This window comes from Lissotriton helveticus, chromosome 6 (genome assembly GCF_964261635.1).
Source record: "Lissotriton helveticus chromosome 6, aLisHel1.1, whole genome shotgun sequence".
NCBI lineage: Eukaryota > Metazoa > Chordata > Amphibia > Caudata > Salamandridae > Lissotriton > Lissotriton helveticus.
Window position 1 is genome coordinate 2,049,093,065 of NC_136067.1, and position 14,517 is coordinate 2,049,107,581.

General features: G+C 44.9%; 1 protein-coding gene across 3 annotated transcripts in view; it reads left to right on the forward strand.

Moving 5' to 3' along the window:
* The window catches only part of LOC144763981 (uridine-cytidine kinase-like 1), a 197,164-nt gene that overhangs the window by 127,910 nt on the left and 54,737 nt on the right, over window positions 1–14,517 (forward strand). The window contains exons 6-8 of one of the 3 annotated variants that reach the window (XM_078650092.1): window positions 2,797–2,986; window positions 6,907–6,968; window positions 10,647–10,663. In XM_078650092.1, the coding sequence (XP_078506218.1) occupies window positions 2,797–2,986; window positions 6,907–6,968; window positions 10,647–10,663 (269 nt within the window). Of the gene's footprint in view, window positions 1–2,796; window positions 2,987–6,906; window positions 6,983–10,646; window positions 10,664–11,941; window positions 11,962–14,517 lie in introns of all 3 variants that reach the window. The other 2 variants (XM_078650091.1, XM_078650093.1) reach the window with 2 other exon arrangements.

Consider the following 14,517-nt stretch of genomic DNA (forward strand, 5'->3'; position numbering starts at 1 on the left):
TTCCCTGTCTTAGACATTTGCCAGGCGGCTACGTGGGCGTCCCTTCATACATTCCTGAAGCAGTATTGGGTTATAGGGAGTGGCGCTTATATAGGCCCTGCATGTCTTTCTGGAGCCAAAGATTGTCTGTGCGGAGCCAAACGGCGCTACCTTCCGGCATGTAGAGTTACTGCTAAAAAAAAATCAGATCCAGTCTGACTCCTGGGGAACATTCAAAAAGTGATCAGTCTGCAGTGTCTACCAGAATGAGTTACAGAAGATAAGCAACTTGTTCATGTAAAAACTTATGGTTATAGTTCAGGAAGAGGCTCAAGCTATTTGTATACTAAACCAGTGGCTAGAGTAGTGCTGGCAAAGAAATATCAAGGGTGGGATATCGAAGTTATTTGCACTTGGTATTGAAGTATTGCCTCGGCTAGTTAGAACAGTTCTCTCCCCCTCACCCGCCTCTCCTGGTCAAACCAGTCACCAGCTTAGTCACTTCACCAGGTCTACTGCTACATGCTTTGATGGCCTAGAGGAAATTGATCAACATTTCAGTATCCCTCTAAGATTGCTTATTTTAATGTGTAATTCGACATGGTTCTCTGAGCTTGTATGTCAGTTTTGTCTTTTTCTTCATTGGTCTTGTGTTTAATGACCATTCAGAGGCCCGGTATATGGCATCAATATACAGTGAGGTTTTGTTCCTCTTATTATTGCTGCTAAAAGGTCAAGCTGCTGAGGAAGACTCAGTTATATGAATGAAGGTGCCAGAGCCTTGCTACATTTTTCATCGAAGCCAAATCAGTCTTTGCCTAAAACCGTGAAAGCTAGTGTGTTCCCTGTTAAGAGCATGTTGCTCACGGTTTCAGTATTCTAAATGTTTTATTTAGGGCCAGCCTGCAGCAGCAGGCTGTTTGACACAAATATTGGTGGGAGATCATGGGCAGTTTTCATTCATTAAATGTACTTGTCAGTGAAGCTTATGATGCAGCTCCAGTTCTACCGCGGAACCGCTCCGATTCTACCATGAAGCAGCTCCAGTCTATTAACCTCTACACGGGTACATTGGTTAGACCCCTCTGATTCTGCCAAGCCCACGATGCTCAAGGGCAAGCTGTTACTCGCTTGGCATATTTAACTTGCCTATTAGTCCGTAGTATGCCATCTTGTGTACCCAGGGCCTGAAGTTAAATACCACCAGTGGCCTGCAGCACTGATTGTGCCACCACTACTGTGACAAAGTGAAAATGTGCCTTTATGCCTGCCGCTACAGCCCAGCATGTCCGTTTTAAAACTGCATGGGAAAGTAAATTGATACAGTAGATCACAGGCCTGAACCTACCACCTCACCTTAGAGCAGGTTATGGAATCCAAGACTTCGAAAATGGCCATTATGCCTCTTTTGTGACTAGAAAACAAACTGTCATATGAACAGTGATTCTCTATCATAGGATTTTCTTTGTTATTCATAAACAGAGTATCTTGTTGGGCACTTGCTTGCTGCTTGTGAGGAAAGTACCTTTTTTCAGGACCTACCCACCCCCCTCCCCATTTTTTGCCCCCACTCGCTGCTAGATTTAGTGCTGGTGTTACTGACTCTTGACATCAGCACTGGAGATCAGCGCTCTAGCGTTCAATGTCCTCAGACACCTAAAGTATATGTGTCAACTGACAGATACTCGCTTGGCATATTTAACTTGCCTATTAGTCCCTAGTATGACATCTTGTGTACCCAGGGCCTGAAGTTAAATACCACCAGTGGCCTGCAGCACTGATTGTGCCACCACTACTGTAACAAAGGGAAAATGTGCCTCTATGCCTGCCGCTACAGCCCAGCATGTCAGTTTTAAAACTGCAAATTCGACCTGACAAACCCTTTGCCAGGCCTAAAACTTCCCTTTTAATATATGTCACCTTAAAGGTAGAGCCCAAGTACCCATAGGGCAGGGTGCATGGTATTTTAAACGTTGGACATGCGTTTTTAATTTTTCAAGTCCTGGAAGTTAAAAATCTCCAAAGTAGTTTGTATTGGGGCAAGGCTTGCTCTCACATAGAAAAACACCTACTATTCTGATTCAAGGGACCACTCCCTGCTTTCCCAGTGCACGGCATGCCTCCTCCAGTTATTTTATTTTGGCTTTGGGAGCCCTTTAAATCTCCGCAAGTGCAAATCCATCCCACACACTACCATTGTTCCGCAAACCGCTTGCATAATGTTTTATGCCAATTGTTTCAGGCATATGGGGCACTTCCTGGCTGTTCCTATACATACCTTGTGTACTTCCATAACATCTCTATAATTGCAGGCCTAGTGACCCTTTGTGGCTCGGCCGGTGCGCCAAGTACCCCCTACTTACTTGCATTCTGTATCAGTTCTTTGGTGCCCTCCCGGCTCTGCCGGTCCACTTCATATTAGCCTATGTAGTTGAGGTTTCATTTCTAGGGACTCTTTCCAGCTCAGAAAAGTGCACCTGAGACGTTCCCGCTAGAATGCCACTGTTCGATCTTTAAGGAACTCTCTCAGCTGTGCTAGTGCACTTTATTTCTGCCCGTGAATGCCCACTGTTCCAGGGGCCCTTCTCTGCTCTGACGGTGCCCCTTTGTATGCCTACTATTCCAGGTCTTGGGAACATTCCCAGCTGTGCCCACGCCCCTTGCATGTCTGCTGTTCCGCTTTCAGGGACCTCTGTCAGCTCTTCCTACATTGTTTATCCCGAACTGGGTTCTGCATATGTATGACATTTTATCAAATGTCCTTACACTTATTAGACATGACTCTAATGGTTTTCTTTTCTTTTTTTATTCATTCAGCTCTTAGATATGAAGGTTTTTGTGGACACTGACTCGGACATTCGCCTTGTGCGCCGCCTTAAAAGAGACATCATGGAACGGGGGCGAGACATTGTGGGAGTCATCAAACAGTACAACAAGTTTGTGAAGCCAGCATTTGAGCAGTACATCGAGCCCACAGTGCAAGTGGCTGATATTGTAGTTCCCCGAGGTGAGTTTTCTGTGCGCTTTCAGAAACAAGTTTTGCCTTCTTATTTGGTGAGGTACAATATCTTAGGCCTAGTTGGAGAAGAGTATAAAAGGGTACAACAGGGTAGCTTGAAGACCGTATGGTCTGCCAAGCACTTTGCGAGGCCAGCACTTAAGACTTCTTTACTTGGACCCGTAATGTTGGGAGTGTAGATGGTGGACCTATAAGATGAAGTCCTAGGACTGGTATTGATTGGGACTTTGTTGTTTATACTGTAAATTGATACTTGTATAGCGCACTACTCACCCGCAAGGGTCTCAAGGCGCTTGTACGAATACCGCTGTGGAACCCATCCTGGCTTTCCCTGTGAGGTGTCCACTCCTGGGCACCCCCAAGGTGGAGGCCAGGCATCCTTAGCGTTGTGGGGGCCGTTGTGGAGATTAAGCAAGCTATTGCCCAGAGTGGGACTCCATGATTGGAATAGGCACTGAGGCGAGAATTATCAGGTCCTTGGAATATTTGAGCCCAAGACCCGCCGAGGCGGGGAATTGAACCCTGGTCCCGGGCAAGACCTCTGCATCAGGGTCTGCCGCTCTAACCATTGAGCCACACTTCTCCACTGTCTATGCCATGGGCACAGGTTGGTGGAGGCTGAAGTTTATGGCACTGCAGCATGAATTCTCTTCTAGAGCCACATAGTTTATTGCAATTCCAGATGTCCAGTGAAGATACTTGTACACTTTAAAAATGGAGACCACATTTTTGCCACCAATAAAAACTTCCCCCCACTAATATTTTCCATGCATATGCAAGGGTCTGAGTTCCCCAAAAATCCCTTCCTTGACGGTACTTCTGAGAAGTCTTACTGTGCCTTTCTGTTCTCCTGACAAGCTGACATGTTATTCGGAACTTCAGCTCAGGCCATGAATGCCGCACATTGTGAAAGCCGTCGTCTGGGCATCTCTGATCCGGGTTGTAGATTAGTGGCAGGGGGTGCCGCCTACCAGGGGAGCTTCCATCTTTGAGAATATAGGGCAGATGACCCTCCTGACTGATTTTCAATTCAGATTCATGGGACAGTCTCCTATTGGAGAAGGTTTTGAGGAAAGTCCGATCTAGCACAGACGTGTGCATATCTTCTTCTGTAACTGGACACTGCAGAAGTTCATCAATATGATGCACCTAATTCTGCCTTGGGATTAAACTTAAGTTGAGTTCATACATATTTTAAAAAGGTCAGGTGTTCTTTTCATCCCGGATTAGTGTTCTATAAATATCCTTGATGCTGAAAGTCACTGGGATCAAAGCTTCCAGGAGACTGAAGGCAGGCGGTGTACTTTATTTATAGGTCAAGTGATAAGGGGACATTGACTTTTGAAAGCAGGGTGTAGATATTGCCCTACATTGTATTCTGTTGTAAAATCAGTATAATTTGTGCAAAGTTCACTCAGATTTACAGTAAAAAAAAGATTAGTTTGTACAGTGGGATCTCTCAATTCTACTAGCATTCACTTGTTTAATTAAGGGTTTTCTCAAGCATGATTATCACATGTACCCGTAATTATAGTTCAGCCTTTTGTACCAGTGGCAGTGGCAGGGAAGCGAAGCTTTTTGCTACATAATTACTCAGAATTCACCTTTTGTCACCTGGAAGACACCTGTGTTTGGCTTATGTATCACGCATGTTCTGGTTTGTGGAGCATCCTTGTACAACTGTTGTCCTCTGCCCCCTCTGTCGTATAGTACCCCTCTTCACAGGATCCGTCGTCCGATGGGGAAAGAAAGCTTCCAGTTACTCCACTGTGAATGGAGAGCTTATGCAGAACCGTTGGAGTTTAATTATTGTTTGTCTTTGCCAGTTCTGTGGGTGCGTGGTTTTCTTTACGCTTCTGCCGCCCTGTGTTTGAGGACCACTTGTTATAACATCCATGGTGATGTAAGATATGACTCACAGGTAATCCTAGCTTGCAGTTATATACATCGTGTTAGGGTTTCCAGTAACACTGCTTTGTTTATTTGTGGTGATTTTACTAGGTACCTTTTCAAGCTGCTTCAGAGGGCAATTGTTGGCAGTGTTTCAACTTTCTGTTCCTCCCACTGTCACTGTGAATTCACCTGTGCCTTTTCTCATAGTTTGGAAAAGCAGGTTGATGTAGCAGTGCTGCTAGTCTTTTGCACTGTGGGATACATGTTTCAGTTCTGTTTGGCGGTGCATAGCTCCAGGTATCTGAAAAGTGTCTTCATTCATTTGCAGCCTGTAAGTTGCTTAACACCTTCAATGCTACAGGGTATTTTTCTCCTGTGCTGAAAGCTCCAAATTTGCCTTGTTCATGACAAGGTCAGCTCGTCATTAGCACAGCTCCAGTGGAACTGCATGACGAGCTGACCTTGTCATTAGCATCGAAGAGGTTAAGCGCTAGCATTATGTCCTCTCTCCCTTTTACATTCTGCACTAGTCTTGCTGCCTTCTCTTGTGTTTTTGGGACCTTTCTCTTCGTTTCACTGGTGCCGCCATTAATGCCCTGCTTGCGGAGGGTTCAGGAAGCAAGAGTGGCTCATGGGGTATGAATGGTTAGCCTGCCATCTGGGTGGGGCCTGTTCAGGTAAAAGATTGCATTCACTGGAAGTTTACTGCTGGGTATTTCACTCCAAAATGTAGAAGAGTTTCATCCCTGCAATACTGTTTCACCAGCTTGCTCCCCTTACTTCTTCTGAGGTCTGATGCCATGCTATCTTAGTTGTTCAGACCTGACCTGGCAGTTCGACTGGTCTTTTCCTATCAGAGTAGGGTCAAGGCGGATTTGCATCTGGTGGGGACCCACTTGGTGGTGGTGCAGTGGCAAACAAAAAAGAGCACGTGATAGTTTCCATCCCAACTTCACATTGAAATTATCTGGAGTAATTAGCCCCCTCTAAGCTGAGGATGAGCCACTCCAACCGGCCTGTTCTTCGGGTATCAGGCTTTGTCCTCTTTGTCTAATCTTCCATCATTTTCCACTACTGGTAGCTCTACCAGGAGGTCATATGCCTGGAAACGGCTTCCATGGCTTTGTACGCCAGAACTGTGCCGACGTGTGCATCCTACTTGGCCCATCCCATTCCCTTCATATTTGCTCCTTCATCTGGTATCTATTGTCCCCAAACAATGATCTTTGGAACTGCTTCTTTTTAGCTGAGTGATTTCTTCGTGTTGTAGCCGAGCCCCAGTGCTGTGACCGCCACACCATTGGTAATGGAAAACAGTCTATAGATTATTAGTCTGTGTTCCAGCAACTCTGTCCTTGATGTGGGTAGTTCGGCCAAAGCCAGTCTGACCTATTGGTACACTTTAGTTGTTCAAATGCAGCTGTGACACAGGTACTTTGTGTTATTAATTGAACATGTTAGTCTGAATATTTGTAAATGCACAAAACGGTATTTAGACTTGGTGTTCACGTACAAAGTAGTTCATGAGAGAGACCCCACAGTGCTTAAGAAACATCAAATCCTAAAGCTTGTCTCCCGTTTGCACTTGACTACTATCTAACTGAAGGCAGCCCCTGGATTTACAAAATAAAACTAAGATGGTGGTTTGTTCATTACTGTAATTTATTGTTTAGACCATTTTCTCAATTTCTGGACACCAGTAAACAGTGTGAGATTAAAGAAAATCTTTATCTATTTGTTTGCTCAGATTTCACAGTCCATCCCTAGGTGTTACGTGTGTCCTGTTGCCCCTTTCATTGCCCCCGTCACATTGAAGCACCCTCAAGTTGATCACGCTTAACTGGAATGCCTAAACGTCCATCTGTCCAAGCGTCCTTTACTTTCAGAAGGAGCCAATGTGTTGTGGGGCAATTCTGGGGAGTCCTGCTTCATTAGACTCTATGTATCGAAGCTGTGTGGTTTCAGAGCTGCTCATGCTCCTGATTGCTTTTTCTTTTTTTTTTTTGTCCATGTAGGTGGTGAGAACTTTGTGGCGTTGGATCTTATTGTTCAGCACGTGCACAGCCAGCTGGAGAAGGTACGCACACAAGGGTGATGACATTGGGGAGGTAGAAAAGTTATTGCAACCAGTCCAGATAAGTACATGGCTAAACTGCATGTTCACACCCGCGTCTGCTTGTTACTTTCGAGGGTACGTTGCGAGGCAATATCTTCAAAAAGCAAAATATTGGTTTTAAGACATGCTTGGCTTTTGTGTACATATCCTGGCCTCTGTTCCCACACTTTCTTTTTTGTGGCATGGTGCTTGTGCTAACTCAAAATTCACGTTCAATATCCTCTTTTTCTATAATCTGTCCACCCGGGCCCCTCTAATTCGAGACAGTAAGTCACCCCACCTCCTCCTTATCTCATTCAAGCCACAGGCCAAAGCATTGGAAGGTAAATGGGACAGAATGGTGACTGATTGTTAGGGATCCGATCCCACCCAGACTCCAACAAGCAGCTTTTACTGACAACAGCCAGGGAAAAGAGGCTAAGGGAGAGAGCCACTTGTCTGCATGAGCAGATTCAGTCTCCATGTCTTCGGTCACAAAGGCAGGAGCGGCTCCTCCGCTAAGGCGGAGGAGTGTCACCCCACTGCTCTCAGAGCAGTCTAAAAAGGAAAAAATAAAATGATAACGTAACGTTACTATCCTTTTATTTTTCCTACTGCCGTGGCTCAGTTGTTTCCTGCAGGTGAGGCTAGGCTCGTGAAGCCAGAGCACTGCAGAGGAGGAAGAGTGGTGGCACTCTCCAAGTGCACATGACAGTTTGGCCGGCCGTCTTGAGCTGGCCAAAGAGTCATGTGCACTTGGCATGTTCTCCACCCAAACTGCATCACAGCCTGGGTGGAGAACATGGCCAGGCATCCAGTCCCTGACAGCGCCGAACCATGGCGCTCAGACCAGTCTCACCGCGGCATTGCAGCATTGTGATTGGCTTTGGGGAGCCTGGGTACTTCCTGCTACAGAGTCCAAGAAGATGAAAAGGACCCAGCACCCTCACCCCGCCCCACATCCTCCGCACCTCACCACCCCAACCCGGTAGCAGCCGCTACTGCACACAGGGCCATCAGTCAGAGGTTGTGCACACATACATGTATAAAGTTAACTAGCAATATTAGTGAATTACCACATAGTTAAGTAAAAGACTACTTCAACCACCATACTCGAGTTGATGCATTAATGAACCCTCTCACCAACCAGGACCTGGCGGAGAACCCTAGGATGCCATTGACTGGTAAGGTAGAAACTGATCACAACAACAGGGTACACAGACAGAAACAAAATTAGAAAGATTGGCACTGACACTCTAACTAAATGAACCAAGGGAACCGAAGCAAGAAAAATATCACATTTTTAGGAACTGTGGACTGGGTGGCAAAGTAATTGGCAAGTGGAGAAACCATACAACTACACAAATCGTTGCCAGGCACTGCATCGGGCTGAAGGGTTTGAATACTCTTGGTACTGTGGTCTGTAGTATAGAGGTGAACACCCACCCGGATTCCCAACTGGTCAGGTCTCTCGTCTTTCCCTTCCTATCCTCCACTGCCCAGTCCTCTACACCCTCCAGTTCCTTTCCTTGTATATCGATGTAAATCAGCAAGGGAACTAAAGGTCAGTCTGTTTCTTCCTGTCGTGACCGTTTTGGCTGGATGTATGACATTACAACGCATGCTTTTACATCGCATGCTTTTATAACGCGGTTTTTACAACGCATACCATTACAACGCATAGTGCTTTGGGGCGCTGGATAGTGAATAGTTTAATTTACTATTCCAACTTCAGTCCCCGTGGATAGTAGGGAAGGTGTTGGACAGTAAATTAAACCTATTCCCTATCCTAGAGCGCCCCCCAGCGCAATGCGTTGTAATGGTTTGCGTTGTAAAAGTTGCGTCGTAAAGGCACTGCGTGGTAAAAGTTGCGTTGTAAAGGATGTTTCCCGTTTTGGCTCTATGTAATGTGGGCATAACATTGTAGGTTGCTTTAATTCAGTGGTCAGTCGATGCAGCTTTAAATTGAAGATTGCTTTTTATCCTGTCTCCAAGGTAGCACAATGTGAATGATGAGTGTAAATGAAAAATTCCCTAGCTGACATGACGCATTCGTTTCCGATCTATTAAGAGCATGGAGGCAAGGACTATGAATGTCTCGATTCATTTATTGGACCCAGCAGCCACTTATGACTGCAAAACCCACGAGTTCTATTGAAAACATTGTGAGTCTCCTATCCAATCACATCAGGCCATCTGTAAAGTAAAAAAAAACATGAGGTTCATAGTTGACGCACGTGCGTTGTCTCTATGCTTCCCTGGACATTACATTTGCGTTGCCATATTCTGTTGTCATTCCGTTATTCTGTGAACATCACAGTCCTAAATACAATGCTTTGCCAGAACAGGACAGAAAGAATGACTGCTTCTGTCAGATGATAGGGCAGCTGTTTGCATTTTCTTCTCTTATATTGTTCTACTGTCGAGGTCTTAGATCAGAACATCCGCTTTAACATCTCTGGAGCAATATTCTAAATGAAGAGCGAAGTGAAATTCTCTCCACTGTACAGTTGACCCACACCTGGGCCATTTTAGAGATTTTAATATTTGCTTCTTGCTAATTACCACATCTAGTGCTAGTTATGGTAATGAACACAGATGTTGAACAGAAGTTACTGTTAAGAGTCTACAAGCATACCGTTATTATGGGGCATACTTTCAAACTAGAGGATTGGCTGGGCGGCGTTAGGTTTCATAGAGTTGGGGAAGATGCAACACGTTTATTCGCCCATAAGAGATGATGGCTTGGGGCTGTCCCCTTGTTATGAGCGCTCTAATAAAGGTGTTACTGCACACAAATCCATGTTCTCCTTCCTCCCTGTTTATTAATCAGCCTCCACAACGTCAAATAGTTCTTGGTGTCTTAGCTGAAGTGGATAGCATGGATGTACCTTCAGAGTAGCTGTGTCGGCAACCTTCCATCATAAGGCTTGTTAAATGCCTTCTTCATTTGTTCACTTCGCACCAGAGCCTTAATCTATGTTCTCCTTCCAGAGAGGATCTGAAGCTTGCCCTATCTATATCATGTGCAAATGAGCTGCCTCTCCACATCTAAATGTTAAAGCCTGGAGCAGAGCCCAGGATTCCCTTGGCAGATAAACACACATGAATTTGGAATCGGTGGCTAGAGGATTTTTCTCCAAACCTATTTCTGATGATTGTGTATTCCACCTCATCAGTTAAATGTTTGTGCATGAAAAAAGGCTAATAATTGCCTACAGCTTACCATGATATTGCAGGGGGTGGAACAAGGGCTTTGTATACCGCACTGCTCTTTTTATTGGGAATTAAGACACACCAGCATGAAAACTCCAGAAGCTAGATGCTTGCACGCTCGATGCACGTGATGTGGTGGTCTGTGAATTGACTGGTCTGGAGAAAGCAAAGTGCCCTGGACCCCCAGGTGCTGGTGAAATGCATGACCCTTGGATGGGCAACCCAAGTACATGATCAATGACTGCTGTATTCATGCCTTGTAATCTGCTGTGACCTGTTTTTGCACTGGCTTGTTTTCTGACTGGCTTGGCCATTGAGTGATCTTGTTTTATTTCTCTCTTCCCCCCCACCTCCCCTCCGTTTGTTCACCTGCTTCCCATGTGTGTTGTAATGGAATGCCATGCCATGATCTCTAACCCTGACTGACCCTTCTTGTCATCTCAGCGTGAAATCACAGTGAGGTAGGATGCCAGCAGAGAACCTGTAAATTTCATCTCATTTTTCTCCTCTGCTTTTCCCTTGAAAGAGGTAAGAGGCAAAAAGATCTGCACAGAGTAAAGTCGCCACTGGAGGGTTGGGGTAAGGAGAATGGCTGTAGGAATTGGGGCAGGAGATGAAGTGCGGGTGACAACCACGGGCATCATGATTGTTACCCCATTAGTGAGGCAGAAGAGCAGATGCCCGTTCTGTGGTATAAAAGCACGCCATGGGGAGCGGTGAGCCAAAGTACAGAGGGCCCTTTCAGCAAGGCTTTGATGCTCATGGCAAGTTTTACTGGGCAGCGAGATAATGTCTCTATTTAACTTTGGTAATTGGGGCTGGGATGAACGAAGCGCACCTTTTGTAGTCCAAACACCAGGGTAAAAAGTTGAGAAGGGATCATTCACTGAAAGGAGCTGAATGTCCTAGGTTGCCTATTTTTCTTTTTTACTTGGGAAGAGCTACAATTTACATTAGGTCTGAACCTCTTGCTAGAACGAGTGGGATGTCGTGTTAGGGATGCGATCAGTGGTTACGGTCCTAAATAGCCTGAGCCATACTGCTGAAGGACACCATTATTAAGTAGGTGTAGGCATGAAGTGTAAGCCGGTGTTCTCTGTGCGATCTTTGCGCCATCTCTCTCGTGATTCTGTGCTTGGACTGATGAAGGGGGTTGATGTACCTGTGCTGATCACATAAAGGTGACTTGTACTTGCTCAGCAGGATAAGTGTGCCCTTCCCTTTCTGTTTGGTAACTTTCCTGCCAAGTGCAAATGCCTCCTGCTCCTTTTTGGTAAGTAACCAAGATCACACAGCTTCTCGCCCCCTCATTTGGAAGTTTTCAGATATCATCTGAATCCTTGTATCACCTGATGAGAAGCAGCGGAGGAACTGCCTATGTACAAAGAAAACAATATATAATCTCTATATATTATATAATATATATATATATATTTGTTAGGAAAAAACATATTAATTGGCTAACTTAATAGGGTATTGTACTGGGTCATTACATTGCTGACACAGGGGAGTTGAGAGCTAAATTTGAACCTAATCTGGGATGGCAACAAAATATTTGTGCTATGATGCAGTTCCTCCGCTTCCTGTTTCCAACGTCCTTCTCCTCCCCGCCTTCTCTGTGCTGTCTAATGCAGAATGTTTTCTCTTTTTTTTATGCTCTTTGGTTCATCTTATGTGACTTGTCTCTGCGTTGGAAAAAAATGTAAATTATAAAACCTCCAAAATCTCAACTCCGACAGAGGAAACTGCGCTGGGATATGTGAGGACACATTTGTGTACTTTGTTTGCTTTTCTGCTCCCGACCCTTACACTGCTCCTCCTACGCGGCTCCTCTATCGGTCTAACCTGCTTTCTGCTTGGCTCCCCCTCTCCTAAGTCCTGCAGGTTTTTGTTTGCAATAATTTTTTCATGTGTGAATTAACATCTAAACGCAGTTTAAAGTTCACGTATCTTTTGAATGTTTTACGGTTTTGTTTTAGAATGCTGCTCGGTTGATTGTGGTGAATTTCATGTGGTGATGGGTAGCGCGTCCCTGTGTAAGGTGCAGTGCAGTTGGCCTTTCACAGTGCATGTCTGGAGTGGTCCCGATTGCATTTGAGCCTCCTTTGTCTTCACATTGGAACACCATGGCCTCTGTGGCACTTGTACCTTTGGCAGTGAGGAAGTTGTACTCTGAATTGCTGGCAAGTCACCATTTCGCTCAGGGCAGCTTTGTGTCTGCATAGTTCCACATCCCCAGAATAACAATCAAACGTTTTATGTACTATTGCAGATGGGCACTGTGCCTACATCACCTCTTGTGGTCTCTCATGACATTGGAGACTTCAACAATTGCAAGACACCATAGTTGCTCTGCAGGGTTAGTTAAGTTAGTGTAGTGTCTGCCTGGAAGACGTTGCCCCACTCCAAAAGCATTGCCTCCCGCCTCTATTGCTGCCCTGGAACAGCCAGATCTATGGGGTGGTATTCTCCTTCATCCTGTGTTTGTAAATACTCACCCAGTGCTGCCTTGTCACTCCATATAGTAGAACCGTCTGAACCGGTTTCTGTCCATCACTGCCCTCCGCATGGTATTTCTAGCAGTTGAGCTTCTCCTGATTTTTGCCATCGGAGAACCTGCCATGTGCAGAGGAATCACATGAGAATTTAGAAAGGGTAACCAGATACGTTTGGGTTGCCACTTCCTGAGGATTCCTATTGAGATTCCCTCAGACTCTTGAGTAGAGAGAGATTTGAGGACTTTAGGGCATCATTATTGGCAAGTTCTAAAGCAATCTGTCTTCCTTTTGTGCCCTAGTCCGTCCTTCCCCATTCTCAACTCTTCATTCAATACCTCTGTCCTTACTTTAGCCTCCCTACTTGTTTGTCCTTCATTTTGTTCAAAACAAATCACAATTTCAGTAAGAGTATCAACTAAAAGGAGAGTTGAAAAACTAATATTGGAACTACAGTAAAGGGGAAAAATTAGTTTAATGATTATTTTGCTACCTTTTGTCCGTAATCTCCCTCCTTCACAACTGGTTGGTAATTGCCTGTGTTGCAGGCAGCACCGAATAAGCTTGTTTAAAAAAATGCTGCCACAAATTTGAAGTTGTCTGTGCAAGGATCCCTCTATTTTTGAAATCACCCTATTACTTTGGCCCCACAAACTGCCACACCAGATTAATCATGTTTTTTCCAGCAAGCCATGTAGTATCATTTGCTAATCAAGGAGTCTGCCAGGCAGGTGTTCAGAAGCATTGAGACCAAGAACTGTGAGTTCCAGAATCATGACTTAACTTATACTAATGCAGTCATCCTGTTCTTTCTCTGTCCAAACTATTTGGAAATCCGAATGCACCACCACAGATATGGTTGGTTGAAATTGGCAAATGGCTGACAGGCCTTCAGTGCAACCGGTTGTACTGAACCTTTTGTTATCTTCAAAGTTGCGATTTCATTGTTTCCTTTCTTCTCGGTCACACCTGGATTTCCCCATGTTTTCCTTTAGGCACAGCCTTGAGTGAGATTCTTATGCCCATCAGTGCACTCAGCACGGAGTACCATTGCAGTCGAGGCACAGGATATCTGGAAGCGGACATCTATGAGTATGCTTTTCTAGACATTCTATACAAGCCCGACTAAGCATGAAGGAAGGCAACACCTTGAAGAGCCAACCCTTAACTTGCCTAATCTGATTCAAGAACCGCTTATTCACTGGAACCTTTCAAGAGACGCAATCGGAAGGTTTTCGTTTCACTGGGTAGAGCTGTGTGGAAGTTTGGTAGTTTCACCACCACCAGCATTGAATTGCTCCTCTCTCTGTACCCAAATCTCTAGATGGCAAAGAATCTATGGAGTGCAGTTATTTTCAGGCTTCAGTTTGAAAACATCCCTTGTGCTTTTAGCTTCTTCGTCTTTCCGATGGGACGCCTGATCTTCAAGTTAGTCAAGAAAGCCGAGGAACGGCAATTGGGTCTGAGTCGAAGGGTGACGTCCATTTACAGTTGATGTTGCTGTCCTATAAAAGGCTTGTGAATTAAACGTCAATATATTATTTTATATGTAAGCTATGCAGGCTATCATAGTGTGTCTACAGCCATCAACAGACACTGAAAGGTAGGAGATGTGATGGGGTAATCTCCTACGGAAGTGATGTAGTTGAGTCTTAGTTTAACTTACAGATCTGCTTTTATTCTAGTTTTTGGAAATTATTGGTAACAGAGCAGCCAAAAATCACAAAGTAAATCAGCTGGGAAAAGGGATCAATTGTGGAAGCTCTTCACTCAGTCAGTCTAAACTCAGAAAATACACCCAAGAGGCAGTTCAGAATAAT